Source organism: Notolepis coatsorum (assembly GCF_963971535.1).
Source record: "Notolepis coatsorum genome assembly, chromosome: 6".
Classification (NCBI taxonomy): domain Eukaryota; kingdom Metazoa; phylum Chordata; class Actinopteri; order Aulopiformes; family Paralepididae; genus Notolepis; species Notolepis coatsorum.
The window spans coordinates 66,791,398-66,807,839 of NC_140170.1; the positions used below are offsets into that span (position 1 = coordinate 66,791,398).

Here is a 16,442-nt window from a genome sequence, read left to right on the forward strand (position 1 = left end):
CCAGTGAACGCTTGTGAAGAGAATAGCACCAAAAGAAAAAGACAATTATCTCAAAGAGATATAACATCCATCTCCCTAGTCACCTAGTGTGTCATCTGCTGAGAAGTCTGGCGGACTATATTTCAACAACAAACATTAAGAAATGTCAATTTAAGGATCCATATTTCTTCTGACCAGATCATGTTACTCTTGTCCAAAAGTTTGTAAATTCACAGAAAAGAGCAGAAATACAGAAGTGCCTTGGAGGTGCTTGTAAGAGGAGCGCTGTTTCAACCTGAACGCAGGGCCAATTCAACCTGTAATCTCAAGATGGCTCCCATCGGTCCAGTTGGTTTAAAAATATGAATTCCTCCAGACGTCTTGGACTCGCGTTACTCATAAAAAGGGGGGTAGAGTGAAAACACATGGGGGCCCGTTTTAAAAGCCTCCTGCCCCCCCCCCCCCCCCCCCCCTTGTGAGGAAATCCTGTTTTTATCTGAAACAACTTCACTCCTCAAACGCACCGTTGTCCACAATAAATACATTATTCTATAAGGCATTTGTTCGTTATCGTTATCAGTGTTTTTTCTGTCCAACTGAGGCTTTTCGTTCAGCAGGTTGCAAGATTGTTTTGTGAATGATACAGAGAAACCTGGTCTTAAAACCCCATGTCACTCAAATAGATGTTGCCCCTATTCCCAATTCCTCACAAAGCTGTAAGCCACGTAGCCCGTCTGTATTAAGACAAACAAACTAACAGAAATCATGGTCTAGCCTGGTTATGTACCTGTAGGGCCTATACAGAGGTAAACGTGTAGTGCATCCTAGACAACTCCAGCACTGTTAGGTCACTGCTGTTTAGGATGTCAATCCCTGATCAATCAAATTGAGATATTCGTGATAACCATTAACATGCTGATGATGCGCTCTCTTACCTCACACAGTCAGTGACACAAGTAAAAACATGGAACGCCTGCTCGCTTAGTAAAGCCTGTAGGTTGAGTGACGTTGAGTGGCAGGTTTGTACACAAAGTTTTTAAGTTTCCCCTGAAGCGTGTTTTCATTTCCCTCTGTGGTCAGAGTCGTCTTTGGTGATGCCGGGGCTACTACTCCTGCACGCTGCTGTGGGGCCCCGCCTGTCCCCCTTGCTCTCGTAATCTGTGGAAGAAAGGAATGGCAGACATGAGCTGACTGACGGATAGCTAATATACGACAAACAAATGTACATTCTAAAGGCTGTGGCTGTTTGTCGGTTTCTTAAGTGGCGTTTTTACAGAGCGGTTACGATAAGGACGACTGTTAGATGTCTGTTCTCTGCTATTCGACAAACCATTAGTGAACTCATAAAACATGCAGTGGTTCCATATGGAGCCATATGGTCCCACGGAGAAGGGTGTGGCAGAGGAATACTCGTGGTCAGTTGACAGCGCTCAATTACCAAGAGCAGTGTAAATGATTGGAAAATTATTTCCAATGCCGTGTTTGCCGTTTTATGTTTTATGTAAAAATCTGTATCTCAGTTTTTAGTAAAAGAGTTTTCCGGGGGAGTGTGCCCCCTAAACCTACTTCTATTTTAGTTTTCTCTCAGGAGTTCACCCCTGTCCCTGAGAGAGTTGGTACGTGCCTTTAGTCCCCATCTGTATTTCACTCTAAGTGGCAGTCTACTGTAGCGAATTCAGGGGGGCAGCCGGGAATCAAACACGGATCACCCAGACCACGGGTGACAGCACTAACCGGCCAACTACAGGGTCTGACCCGTTAGAGCTAGTCTAGGCATCCATGATACACTACCCCCCTCCTTCGGGAAGCACGCCCCCGCGCATCAGCTCCCTCATGCCTCTCTCTCTCTGGGCTTTCTTTTACGGGTAGTTTGGGCGGGAACAAAACAAACCTCTGAAAAGTCCAAATAAAGTATGATATATCTTTAGCAATGAATACATTAAGGGCTACAAGAGAAAACTGGATCCTTGACTGTTTGAAACTATGAATGATCTGTTTGGCTCTGGTGCTCCTACCCTCCCACCACCTTTACCATATAAAGAAGCATCCTCTAAGAGCAACGTTGGTTCACTTTGTTTCAAAGAAGCATCCTCTAAGAGCAACGTTGGTTCACTTTGTTTCAAAGAAGCATCCTCTAAGAGCAACGTTGGTTTACTTTGTTTCAAAGAAGCATCCTCTAAGAGCAACGTTGGTTCACTTTGTTTCAAAGAAGCATCCTCTAAGAGCAACGTTGGTTCACTTTGTTTCAAATGGTGATTTGGGGGGATTTGTGTTGAGATTATGAAAACAATATTCAAGCATTTGTAGCTAGTTATAGTAGAGATAGTTTTATCAGAACTACCAAATTCTAAGTAAATTCTAAGGTGGCTACTTTTTCCCAGTACCATGGTTGAGTGCAGATATGCTCATATCTTGTACAACGCTACTGTGAGAATGTTTTTGTATACAGAGCCTTAATATAGGGTTTACCAGTATAGCCGATATACTATAGCACCAAAGGTGGTCACCATTTCCTATGCGTACAATGCACAGAATCCCTGTTTAATAGGAGTGGGAGAATAAAATCATGTAATAAACGCAATTTTTCTTGTTTCAATTCTGCATCAATACGCAAAATTCAAGAATAAATTGTTCTTGTTTTCTGTGTCTTTGTTTTGTTGTTGTTGTTTGGATTTTGTTATTTTTCCAGGCATTGGTTGCCAATTTAACAATCTAGCAGTTAGTAACCTGTAGTTTCTGTGTTAGTAGGTTTTCTGAGTTACTAGCTGCTCAGTTCTTACTCAGTTACAACATTTTGAACAATGACATATGACAACAATACTATTCTATTAGATTACATTAGAAAGTTAACATTAACAGTGTATTGTTATCATACAACACAAGTACAGTACAATGAAAAAAGAAGTTTGGCATCCAGTTCAAATGTAACAGTAAAGTGCTATAGTAATATACAATGTACAGATGATTAAACTGGGTATATAATATATAGACTAGTACAAAATATATGAATAACTAGTAAGAGTAGGTATTATGCATAATAGTAATAATAATAGTTGCAATAATATAATGATAATATACTAATATAATAATAATAAATTCATAAATAATGTATTGAATATGACGAAATGAAAACTTGTGATGCATTGAGAATAGTTTAATAATCAAATTGTATATGTACTCTAGGAACGGTTTCAACTTTATTTGAAAATATAGTAATAGTAGTATAATAGTTAGGCTATATACAGTAATAGTTAGGCTATAACTATTAGTAGCTGTGGGTAGAAGATTAAAATGTAAAGATTTAAAGATGTCTTTAGGTAGGTGAAGATAGGTAGGTGAAGGTAGGTAGGTGAAGGTAGGCAGGTTGCAGTGAGAGAGACAGGATGGAGGAGGTAAACTAGGATGGATGAGGAAAAACACGGGGACGAAGTGAGGTAGAGACCGACGTCAAGCGTAGATGAAACACATGTCGCTATGTTCCGTCACCCCCCCCCCCTCTCTCAGAAGTACAGGGAGAGAAGAAGTATATAAAAAAAAAAAAGCCTGTGCCATTTCTCTGCCCACGGGTTTTATTTTTGTATGCTGTCGCTCGGTGAGTCAATGCAACGCCCCTCCAATTACCGCCTACTCCCTCGCCCCCGTGCTCCCTGCAGCCCGCCCTCCAGCCCACACGCCTAACACACTCTGACGTCAGCCGCCGGGGAGGGAGGAGGAGAGAGGGAGAGAGGGGGGGGGGGGTGTTTCCGATTCTACCACCCCCACAGTACTTCCTATTCCCCCCCCCCACACATGCACACACGCGCACACACACCATTACCACAATCTCTTTATTTTCATCTTCCTCTTCTCTCTTTCTCCCCTGCAGCCACAGAGAGACACTTCATTGGCTGTTTCGGGGTCTTTGGCGTTTATTCTTTTGCTTTTCTATAAAAGAAATTTGCTAAGCCAGCTAATAAAAATGGTAAGGGCATCAAGATGCAGTATTCTAGCACGTAACATATCAGAATCCCTTTCTCTCCATCCTTCTCTCTCTCTCTCCCTCCTTCTCTCTCTCCCTCCATCTCCTTCTGGTTCTCCTTCTCACTTCTCTCCTCTCTAATTTGCAGTCTACTGTGGAGGTTCAGCTGTGGATGGTGGGAGGCGTCACCTCCGAGAGATTGTGACTCACCGGGGGTTCAAACAGGGTGTCGGTGAATCAGTCATTGTTAGGGAACCGCTCTGTGTGCCTTTCAACTCGAACCCCTAAATCAAATCCTCCTTCTTCTTCTTCTCTGGTTAGAATGTACTGTAGGCAGCTAAACTAACAGGTGGGAAGCTGTAGGGCTGCCCCCCGCGCCCTACCCTGTGCACCGTTGATCAGTTCACTGATCGGTTAATAGGGTCTTAGTTGAAGGTGTTTTGTTTTAGTGCTGAATGAGTTATTACTGGAGTCATTACTGGAAGATCATAAGCCCATTTGTGGCATTGATTGCAAAATGCTTTGGCACTAGATTAGAAGAGGTCCTTATGATTATATTAATTTGCAGAGGGACAACAATGTGGGACACTTAATTTTATACCAGATTTGCTGATTAAATCAACTATTTGGTTCATCTACAGATTACATTCAGACTGTTAGTCGAATATGGATTTCTTTAGTCGAGGACAAACCTAACATACAGGTGATTTTCCCCAAGGGGATCAATAAAGGAATATAAGATATTATATTATATTATCTTAGAATATGTATTTTACAAAATAGACCTATCTCTTCTTTAATAGAGGGTAAATAAGAAGAATAAGAATATCTCTGAGCCATTATTTGAACAGTCACCTGTGGAATGAGTGCCTTCTGACCCTAGGCTGTTCTTGCCAGCCCGATCATGTGACACCATCCTAGCCAATCGAAGCCCCTCATCCATGAGCGTTTGTTGTATAAGATGGCGACTCCAGGAGGCAGGGTTGGAAGTGTCGATGGGGGGGCGGGGGGATGGAGATTGGTTGCACTGTGAGCCTACGTCTATTAGGACAGACAGAAATGGATGTAAAACGCTGTTTTCAAACGGTAGTCCTCTTGACAAGGTTGACAATACAGGGATGCTTTTAGCTTCAGATAGCCAATGGTTCTTACAATCAGACACTGACGTTAATAAAAATAAAAGATAAAACACGAGAAATGCTTGGAGATGAAATATGATCTACAGTAGGGGATAGAACATCAGCAGGAACTTCAGCAACAACAGCACTATAACACCAGGATAATACCGTAACATCTCAGAATATGTTGCGAGGCAGATGGGTCTGAGACTTTACCTTGTGACAAACTATCCAGACTCTCTGCAGATAAGCTGTCGTCGTCAGCCCTCTGGGTCAGCCCCTCTGAAACCTCCACCCCGTGGAGCATGGACAGGCTCTCTGGACCTATGACCTGAGAAAGACACCGTATAGTCACACTATAGATGTTGTACACGTGAGGAGTTTCAAACTAACTAGTGAAAAGATGCCATAATGATAAGTGAATGATTGCCACTTTAATTCTGCTACCACTACACATAACATTGTGCCAAGCAATCCTTTTGTCACATCATGCATACTATGAATGAAGCCTCCTTGGCTGTTAGTAGTAGTAGAATTGTAGTAGTAGTGGTACCATTGTAGTAGTACTGTTGTTGTTGTTGTTGTTGTAGTAGTAGTACTGTAGTAGTAATAGTAGTAGGAGTGGTTTTAGTAGTAGTAGTAGTAGTAACAGTAGTACTGTAGTAGTAGTAGTAATAATAATAATAATAGTAGTAGTAGTAGTAGTAGTAGTAGTAGTAGTAGTAGTAGTAGTAGTAGTAGTAGTAGTAGTAGTAGTAGTAGTAGTAGTAGTAGTAGTAGTAGTAGTAGTAGTAGTAGTAGTAGTAGTAGTAGTACTGTAGTAGTAGTAGTAGTAGTAGTAGTAATAATAATAGTAGTAGTAGTATTATGACAACTTACCTCATGTTTCAATCTCTTTGGGGATGATAGGTTGCACTCATCTGCAGTTCCCGTCCTGTAATACAAAATAATAAAGCTCTCTTATCAAATGGTCCCTTCAACACTGCCTTTTATAATATAAAATGTATAAATTAAATACTTTTTAAATATTTTAAATAATTTCAAATATTCCGAGCCACTGAAATACAAAACCAAACAAAAGAAAGTCTTTCTGCGATACATAATTGGAAATAAGATTACTTTATTTGATCAATTAGTTGAAAACCATGATAAAGTTAATACAATGAAAATCGTGTTTTTCAATCTTGTTTCTACAGAAGATAAAAAAAAACTACCCAAAATGTTCGAACTGTTGTTGTGAAAAAGATGACTAAATCCCTTTGATCTCTATTCCCCTGAATATCAACTGAGACACTCCTACGCAGAGCTGTTGTCTGTACGTCAGAGCCTGCTAAACACCTCTGCCCAAGAGAGCCTAAATCTCGACCAAATCCGGACATCTGCTACCAAATTAGTTTGAAAGAAAATGATGCTATAATTTTGAATTAGATGTATACAGAGTATCCCAAATAACCATCTACTTGGGTTAATCTTATGCCCCCCTAACGATTTTGCAGAGTTGTCACCTTAGTGCATGAAAAGATTGCATCATGTTCAAGGTCATAAAAAACTTAATTTGTAATATTTCGTTAGGGTTAGGGTTAGGGTTTGGGTTTGGGTTAGGGTTAGGGTTAGGGTTGGGGTTAGGGTTAGGTTAGGGGACTGTTGAGCAAGTGTTGGGGTGGGCACGGGCACAGGGATGAGATTTTAACTTCTCCTAATCTTTCTGTCTGGGTAACCCTAACCCTAACCCTAACCCTAATGGCAAGAAATAAACCACTATGGACGATTTGAAAGCTAATATTGTTAACTTTTGTGTTAGAGGGTTTCAAAATCTAATCTTTTCAAATTCTGTGAATATATGGAAAATAAGCAAACGGACACAATTTCATGACATAATAATCAACACAGCCATCGTTGTACACAGAAACACAAACAAATATAGGCAAAAAACACAAAATAGTCGCTAAGGGGGCAGAAGGGTTAACCTGATCAGTTAGTTATAATCAGTTAGTTAGTTGTAAATGATATCAGCTAGCTAGTCCACAAACAAGTTGTGAAACTAGTTTGCTACAATTTAATTAATTTGAGTGGTTCAAACACATCGTCAGCTGTGATAATGTATTTATCACCTGCTAGCATGGTTAGCTAGTGTTAATCTCCCATAGCAACCGATCACACTGGTCACATGAATGATTTCTTTTGTTTACATTTGAAAGCTTCATGTATTACGACACTAACTTGACATCTCCTTTCAATAAACAGAGGGACACGCCCCCTCACCATACTGAGAGTTGGCATTGCTCAAAGAAGGTGCACTAAGCCACGCCCCCTCACCATACTGAGAGTTGGCCGTGCTCAGAGAGGGTGTGCACTAAAACGACAAAATGACAATCCTGACACTGACATTCGACAATACGTTTTTTTCTGACTGAATTAACATCATTGTGCTGGTTCTTTTAAGTACACATTTGAATATACTAATATTTTTTAGCTTAGCTCAAATTATGATTTGAGATTTCTTTCATCTAGTCAGATGTTTTTGTGGTGAAGCTGATAAACTAGAGGTGCGTTCAAGCGAGGCACTTTGCTCACAACACACATGCCTATGTGTCCCATCATGGACACACATAGCCAAGAATGTTTGCACATGTTAGCAAATAGATTGACTTAGATCTTTTTTAATTCAGTCAATCAGATATGGCTTATTATTCCAATCCTCTCTAAACGGCTTTGGCCGTGCCTACTGTTAAAGTTCCCAGCTTTCGCTCTCTCTATATATAATTTTTTTTTTTATCTACTTTTTCTCCCCATTTTTCTATTTTTTTCTCCCGTCCCCAATTTCGTATTGTCCAATTCTACCCTCCACTGTCTCGAACGTTGTTAGGCCATGCCTCCCACAGGCCGGCTGCAATGTGGACGAAGCTTTACATCACGTGTCCCCTCCGGTACTCGAGGAGGCAGCCGTCGCATCTTTTCACCTGCACAGCGCAATCTCTCCGCGGCGAGGGTCTGCGTGGGAGGGACACGCCGCCCTCGTCGCTTCCTGATTCTACTGCACAGGCGCACCAACCGACCTGTAGGAGTCGCTGTCCACAACGTCCGATCCCCACCCACCAGCTTCCCACCCCCTAATACTAATAATAATAATAATAACTTTATTTGTATAGCACTTTTCATACAGAGGTTGCAGTTCAAAGTGCTTCACAACAGTAAAAAATACAGGCATAAGCGAGCATAAAAAGATAGACAGGTAGAATCACAGTGTTTCACATTAGTATCTAGCATCCCAATAGGCTCTCCGCTTACAGTTTTCAGTAACACAAATAGTAAAAATAGTTTAAAATGATTCAGTTTAAAAATAGTAAAATAAAAATAAAATAAAATAAAAATTATAAAATAGAACGGACATAAAAAATACAGGCATGAGCGAGCATAGCAAGATATGGCAATTGACAACAATGCATAAAGTTTACAGACAATCCATGCTGATTGATCTGCCATAAGCAAGTGAAAGTTTACAGACAATCCATGCTGATTGATCTGCCATAAGCAAGTGAAGATTACAGTCTGTTCTAACAAACCAAACTGCCATGTATTAAAGTTTACAGACAATCCATGCTGATTGATCTGCCATAAGCATAAGATTACAGTCTGTTCTAACAAACCAAACTGCCATGTATTAAAGTTTACAGACAATCCATGCTGAGTGATCTGCCATAAGCATAGTGTTTCTACTAACAGCCAGGACACAGTTAACCTGGTTCTACTACAGCCAGGACACAGTTAACCTGGTTCTACAACAGCCAGGACACAGTTAACCTGGTTCTACTACAGCCAGGACACAGTTAACCTGGTTCTACAATGCTACAGCCAGGACACAGTTAACCTGGTTCACATTAGGATCTAGCATCCTAATAGGCTCTCTATTCAGTAATTAAAAAGTGCTACTACAGCCAGGACACAGTTAACCTGGTTCTACAATGCTACAGCCAGGACACAGTTAACCTGGTTCTACAATGCTACAGCCAGGACACAGTTAACCTGGTTCTACTACAGCCAGGACACAGTTAACCTGGTTCTACTACAATGCTACAGCAATGCTACAGCCAGGACACAGTTAACCTGGTTCTACAATGCTACTACAGCCAGGACACAGTTAACCTGGTTCTACTACTACAGCCAGGACACAGTTAACCTGGTTCTACTACAATGCTACAGCACTAACCAACGGACATAAAAAAAAAAAAAAAAAAATACAGGCATGAGCGAGCATAGCAAATAATAAGAATAGTTTAAAATGATTCAGTTTAAAAATAGGCATCAGTAAGAAGTAAAAAGTGCAATAACCGACACATGAATTTGATAGGCAGTGTAAAAGAGTAGGCAGGGTAAGAATAAATACAAGTTGTGTCAGGATATCCCTGATGTTTCCTCTTGCCACTAGGTGGTAGCAGATATCTATCAGTGAAATGCCTGAGCAAAGAGATAGGTTTTAAGCTGTCTTTTAAAGATGTCTAGCGAGTTGGCTTCCCTGATGTTTTGGGGTAGTTTGTTCCATAGTTTTGGGGCATAGTTGATAAAGGCTGCATTACCGATCCTCTTTTGACTGCTTCTGGGAGCCTCTAGTAGTCCAGCAGCTGATGATCGCAGTGTTCTTGCTGGTGTGTAATTTATTAGAGTGTTGGCGATGTAGCTAGGTCCCTGTCAGCTTTGTATGTAAGGAGAAGGACCTTAAAGTCAATTCTAAATGTTACAGGAAGCCAGTGTAAAGCGGCTAAGACTGGACTAATGTGCTCTCTCCTTTTGGTTCTAGTTAGCAGTCGGGCTGCAGAGTTTTGGATTAGCTGAAGCCTCTCTGTGGTTTTCTTAGGGAGACCTGTGAAAAGTGCATTACAGTAGTCTAACCGGCTAGATATGAATGCATGAATTAGCTTCTCAGCATCGTTCTGATTAATAAATGGTCGTACTTTTGCTATATTTCTGAGATGGAAGAACGATGTTTTCGTCACTTTGCTAATATGAGAATTGAAGTTCAGTTCTGAATCTATGACAACCCCAAGACTAGTGACCTCAGATTTGATCCAAGGGGTTAGTCCCCCCAGGTTCTTTATTAATGTTTCTTTTTTAGTTTTGGAGCCGATAATTAGAATTTCAGTTTTGTTCTCGTTTAGTTTCAGGAAGTTCTTACTCATCCATTTATTTATTGCCAGTAAGCAGTCTGTAATGGAGCTAATCGCTGTATCATTTGGTTCAGCAGATATGTACAGTTGTGTATCATCCGCATAGCTATGGAAATCTACATTATGTTCTCTGATGATATCACCCAGCGGTAACATGTAAAGGGAGAAGAGTAAAGGACCTAAGCAACTCCCTTGTGCAACTCCATAGTTGTTGTCGTATATATCAGACATGTGATCTCCTAGTTTAACATAGAATTTCCTCCCTCTGATGTATGTTTTCCTGATTCTACTGCACAGGCGCACCAACCGACCTGTAGGAGTCGCTGTCCACAACGTCCGATCCCCACCCACCAGCTTCCCACCCCCTAATACTGCCAATTGTATTAGTATGAACGACCAGCCAAGCTGGTAGCAACGCCGAGAGCTGGGCTCGAACCCAGCATCTCCTGCGTTGGTGGCGAGCGCCTTGCCCACTGCGCCACCTAGCCCCCCATAGCTTTCGCTCTATAGTCCACAACCCTGAAGCCACATTCCTCCTATTTCTCACACAATAGCTGTTAGAGGCTAAGAACAACGAAAGAACTGAAGACACGCAGGAGGTGAGATGTGGGTCATTCGTTCGTGGGTGGGGAAAATCCCTATTCTGTAGGGTTGGTGTGGTTACGTGGTGTGCTTTAGTGTGAAGGTGTAGGGTTGGTTACGTGGCGTACTTTAGTGTGAAGGTGTAGGGTTGGTTACGTGGCGTGCTTCAGTGCGGAGGTGTAGGGTTGGTTACGTGGCGTGCTTCAGTGCGGAGGTGTAGGGTTGGTTACGTGGCGTGCTTCAGTGCGGAGGTGTAGGGTTGGTTACGTGGCGTGCTTCAGTGCGGAGGTGTAGGGTTGGTTACGTGGCATGCTTCAGTGTGGAGGTGTAGGGTTGGTTACGTGGCGTGCTTCAGTGTGGAGGTGTAGGGTTGGTTACGTGGCGTACTTTAGTGTGAAGGTGTAGGGTTGGTTACGTGGCGTGCTTCAGTGTGGAGGTGTAGGGTTGGTTACGTGGCGTGCTTCAGTGTGGAGGTGTAGGGTTGGTTACGTGGCATGCTTCAGTGTGAAGGTGTAGGGTTGGTTACGTGGTGTGCTTTAGTGTGAAGGTGTAGGGTTGGTTACGTGGCGTGCTTCAGTGTGGAGGTGTAGGGTTGGTTACGTGGTGTACTTTAGTGTGGAGGTGTAGGGTTGGTTACGTGGCGTACTTTAGTGTGAAGGTGTAGGGTTGGTTACGTGGCGTGCTTCAGTGCGGAGGTGTAGGGTTGGTTACGTGGCGTGCTTCAGTGCGGAGGTGTAGGGTTGGTTACGTGGTGTGCTTCAGTGTGGAGGTGTAGGGTTGGTTACGTGGCGTGCTTCAGTGTGGAGGTGTAGGGTTGGTTACGTGGCGTGCTTCAGTGCGGAGGTGTAGGGTTGGTTACGTGGCGTGCTTCAGTGTGGAGGTGTAGGGTTGGTTACGTGGCGTGCTTCAGTGCGGAGTTGTAGGGTTGGTTACGTGGCGTGCTTCAGTGTGGAGGTGTAGGGTTGGTTACGTGGCGTGCTTCAGTGCGGAGGTGTAGGGTTGGTTACGTGGCGTGCTTCAGTGTGGAGGTGTAGGGTTGGTTACGTGGCGTGCTTCAGTGTGGAGGTGTAGGGTTGGTTACGTGGCGTGCTTCAGTGCGGAGGTGTAGGGTTGGTTACCTGGCTGGCATGCTTCAGTGTGGAGGTGTAGGGTTGGTTACGTGGCGTGCTTCAGTGCGGAGGTGTAGGGTTGGTTACCTGGCTGGCATGCTTCAGTGTGGAGGTGTAGGGTTGGTTACGTGGCGTGCTTCAGTGTGGAGGTGTAGGGTTGGTTACGTGGCGTGCTTCAGTGCGGAGGTGTAGGGTTGGTTACCTGGCTGGTATGCTTCAGTGTGGAGGTGTAGGGTTGGTTACGTGGCGTGCTTCAGTGCGGAGGTGTAGGGTTGGTGTGGTTACCTGGCGTGCTTCAGTGTGGAGGTGTAGGGTTGGTGTGGTTACCTGGCGTGCTTCAGTGTGGAGGTGTAGGCACATTTCCTCGCCACCTGCCGAGCCAGAGAGAAGAGCTCCACACGTCTCAGCAAGAGGGCATTGTCACGCATGCAGAATTGGGCGGCTGCTTCATTGATGATCAACTGAGGAAATTAAGAGAGTTAAGAGTCCGTGGAGAGACATTAAGATGGCACGTGGCCTACATAATGCAGTTACTCTCGAAAGTGAATAGCTGCCTTTGACGTGTCTTTATGTCTTATTATGTCTTTATGTGTGTTATTGTAAGTTCCACTTTAGCTTACAAACTTACACTGTGAACTTTTATATATTTAGTGCGTCTTCGGGGGTTGCGGTGCCTTTACCTCGTGGTGCGTGAGCTGCTTGCCCTCCCTCCGCTTGGAGTCGAAGCGTCCGTAGATGAGGCTGTACTTGCGGATCTCCTCCTCCTTGCTGGCGTCCTGGGAGCCCATCTTGAAGATGTGGCCGACCGTCTTCGCCATCTTCTTGTTCATCCTCAGCAGCGTCTTCACCTCCCCGGGGTCCGACCTGGACACGGTCCTCAGGAGCCGGTCCACGCTCTCCCCCACCGCCCGCGCCGTGTCCCCGTCCAGCTGGCCGCCGGGCCACGCCGAGAGGCCCCCCGGGGGGAACGAGGTGGAGGAGGTCGGCGGGGTGGAGTGACCCGGCGGGCACGAGGGGAGCAGGGGCGGACTGAGCTGCTCCTCCTCCGTCCCCGGAGGGCAGACGCCGTCCGGCTCGGGGCTGAGCCAGTGGGGGTCCATGGGCGACAGTTTGTCCCTGTAGTGTCCGTCCGGGGGCTGCGGGGACGCCTGGGAGCACGGGCTCCGGGGACTCCCGCTGTGCATCGGCGTGAGACACGCTCGGTCCTCCCTCTCGCACGGCGACCCCGGCTGGCCGTTGCTGACGGACTTCCTGGGCCCTCCCGCCGAGCCGCTCATGCCCGTCCCGTCCACCTTGAACAGGGGGATGCCGCTGAGGGGCACGCTGGGCACGCTGCTCACGGGCTGGCTGAAGAGTGCGGGGTTCGCCGCCCAGTCGCGGAGGGCCTTCTGCAGCCGGCGCACGTGCAGCGGCTTGGTGGCCATGCCGACCAGCGCCATGATCTCCAGGAACTCTTCCTCCGCCGCTTCGCAGAGCTGCTGTACGTCGTCGCCGCCCTGCTGGATGAAAGTGTCGTAGTAGGGCAGCAGGTTGGCTCTCTGCAGCACCCGGTACAGCTGCAGCTCCCCGAGGGTGCGTGGCAAGGACATGGCGAGGCGAGGCTGGAAGGGGCGAGGGTGAGAAAATTACAAGAGGTTATTAAGTGCAAAGTGAGGATCTGTAGAAAAAGTAGGCATTCCGTCCTATAGTGCACTACTGCTATTCACGTTTTGGATTGCACAACGGGCTGGGCTTAAATAGGAGTTAAAATACTTCAGCTGCTGTGCCAACAACAGTCTAGACTAAACGGCTTTACTGTACCAGATGGGTGGAAATTAAACAGGACTTGTAGTGATTTACTTCATAAAATTATTTTATCTACACAAATAACACTAATGCTGATGCTGTAAAACATGCTATTCTTTTACATTTTACTATTCTATTCTACATTTACATTTACTTTCTTAAGAAAGATTGGGTAAAGTTCAAGCATGCTTTTGAATGAAAGCTGTGAAAGCCTTTCTTTCCATACCTTCTTTCACTTGTAAATGTTTATTATATATTTTTTTTTTAATATACCCATTGTTTCTTTAGTCAGGAATCTTAAAGTTAATATATTAGGTGTATATGCCTTTATGTCCATGTACAGTAGGTGACTGGATGAGACTACAAGGCTATAAATCTCTCACCTCGTTCAGGGCAGACGGATGGAAATGCAGAGGAGACCCAGGGAGGAAGGCTATCCGACAATCGAATCCAACGGCGCGCAATCCCGGCGGCGTGCAACTGATAAAACGTGAACAAGCAATAATGAATGAGGGTTATTACAGTAGGTTTAGCCTACAACCAAAGCATTTGGCAACCTGGCTTCGGTTCAGAAGACAATACTCTCGGCTGTTGAGTCAAATGTTACAGAAATAACCCCGGTAAATAAACACCCGCGTTATATTCTGAGATTCTTACCCTGTAGCCTTATTATTAACGATTTTTCCCCTGCCCACAATGGCGTAGACATCAGCTAAAACCCTTGCGCGTATCGTAACTTGTCTGTATTCGTTGGCAATAGTCCTCCCCCGGCGCACCACCGTATTGGCTGTTGGCTGCTTTTTTTTTTGCTGGTTGTGTGGGTGAGAGAAATACGGGGGCGGCGGAACGCAGCACGCCATCTGACCGAAAAAGAGCTTTCCTCTCCCGGCAGAGAGAGAGAGACTGAGAGGCGGCTTTAAAGTGGAGCTGTGGGCGTGCGGGGGCTTGAAAGACGGAGGTTAACCCTTTCAGAATCACAAGAATCAGAAAGGTCTTTATATTGTCAAGTAGTTTGCTCACATTCAAGGAATTTTATTTGGTCGTTTTTGGTGGGACAATGATAATATGATGAATTGAAAATGCGGGACCCTGATGTAAACAAGACGAAAGTCTTTCTCTGGTCTGCATCCCCTTAACAATTGTATGTATTGAGCTGTACTGTATTGTACCCATTCTGCAATCTGTTAATAAAGTTTTCAATCAATTCAATCAATCAATCAATCAATCAACGGACAGACAATTACAGTAGAATAAAATAAAAAGGTGGAATAAAATAAAATGGAATATAAACTCAATTAAAATAGAAGCACAATATAATATAATTATATATATATATATATATATATATATATATATATTTTAAATAGGCCAGGGCTGTACAACACAACTGTGCACAGTGTGTGGTGACGTTGTCACACACAACCGTTACATACACTAATTAAAATAAAAATGTAAATAACAATAAGTGGGGTGGAATATTATATTTAGCAGGGCTGTGTAATTCAGCAGTAATGTGCATAAATTATGAACGTGTGAAGAGTTTTGATTTTCTTATACAAATCGTTCCTACTTTCTTCAAGATTTTGACACCGAGGCCAGTTTTTAGACTGCTTGTTCGGAGTTTGGAAATTGGTACTACAAACCTTGATTACACCACTTTTAATTTTTTTTATCATGTCGCTCTGTGGTCAGTTTAGTGTAGGTCAAACGCTTTTGTCCGGAAGTAAATCTACCGCAAGTAGACTGGTGTGCGTGTGTTAAGATGTCGTCTGAGAAAGAGAAAGGCAATGTTCAGTTCATAGCACTATAATGAATTGTTTCCTATGGAGAATCTATTCATGACGCACATAATAGGGGATCCCCCGGTGATGCAAGACGCGGCACTGCAGGCAACTGGAATGAATGGATATTGTCCGCGTCTCACTTGTTGCCATGTTGACAGTTGCTGGGAGGAGGTACTTATATTCCCTAATAGGTTACATCCACGCTAATTACTAACGGTGGTAATGGTGCAATGATGATCTCACAATATCACCACTACCACCACCATAACAACAACAGCAACAATAATAACAGCAACAATGATAATGTTAATAACAATAACAACTATAACAGCAACAACAACTAATAATAATAATAATAATAATAATAATAATAATAATAATAATAATAATAATAATAATAATAATAAAATAATAATAAACCAACAATTACAATATGGGTTTAGCCCCCTACACAATAGTTACTTGATTACACCACTAACAATTAATTCTAGTGCCACCTAGTCAATCTCTGTGGCTAGTAATAATAATAATAATAATAATAATAATAATAATAATAATAATAATAATAATAATAATAATAATAATAATAATAATAATAATAATAATAATAATACTTTATTTGTATAGCACCTTTCATACAGAAACTGCAGCTCAAAGTGCTTCATCATGCAACATAAAGTGCAGACTTATAAAATGACAGTTTTTCACATTAGGATCTAACATCCCAACAGGCCACCTTTTGTTTATGGTTTGATTCAGTTTTAAATAGACAATAATAAAAAGAGTAAGATAGAATAGACAGAGTAAAATAGTGCACATAAAGTGCAGACAATAAAATAGTAGCCTATGGTGTAGTCAGTTTTCATTTATTTATGTATTATTGTTATTATTATCATAATCCTCATCATCATCATTTCATTTTATGTTTCTTGTTTTTGTTGTATGTCCATGATGATGAGATGATG

The 16,442-nt window shown here is 43.1% G+C and overlaps 1 protein-coding gene across 2 annotated transcripts; it reads right to left on the reverse strand.

The window, feature by feature from the left end:
- Positions 1–473: 473 nt before the first annotated feature.
- nab2 (NGFI-A binding protein 2 (EGR1 binding protein 2)) lies at positions 474–14,430 on the reverse strand. Of its 2 annotated transcripts, XM_084315984.1 has the most exons (8): positions 14,351–14,364; positions 14,077–14,173; positions 12,589–13,509; positions 12,236–12,369; positions 5,935–5,989; positions 5,272–5,386; positions 4,793–4,978; positions 474–1,137 (listed from the first exon to the last, which is right to left on the reverse strand). In XM_084315984.1, the coding sequence occupies exons 3-8, from the start codon at positions 13,495–13,497 to the stop codon at positions 1,040–1,042; spliced, it is 1,497 nt and encodes a 498-aa protein (XP_084172110.1). In that variant the 5' UTR covers positions 13,498–13,509; positions 14,077–14,173; positions 14,351–14,364; the 3' UTR covers positions 474–1,039. The 2 variants fall into 2 exon arrangements, with proteins under 2 accessions (XP_084172110.1, XP_084172111.1); XM_084315985.1 differs by lacking the exon at positions 4,793–4,978 and having other exon boundaries at positions 14,077–14,430.
- Between the last annotated feature and the right edge of the window lie 2,012 nt (positions 14,431–16,442).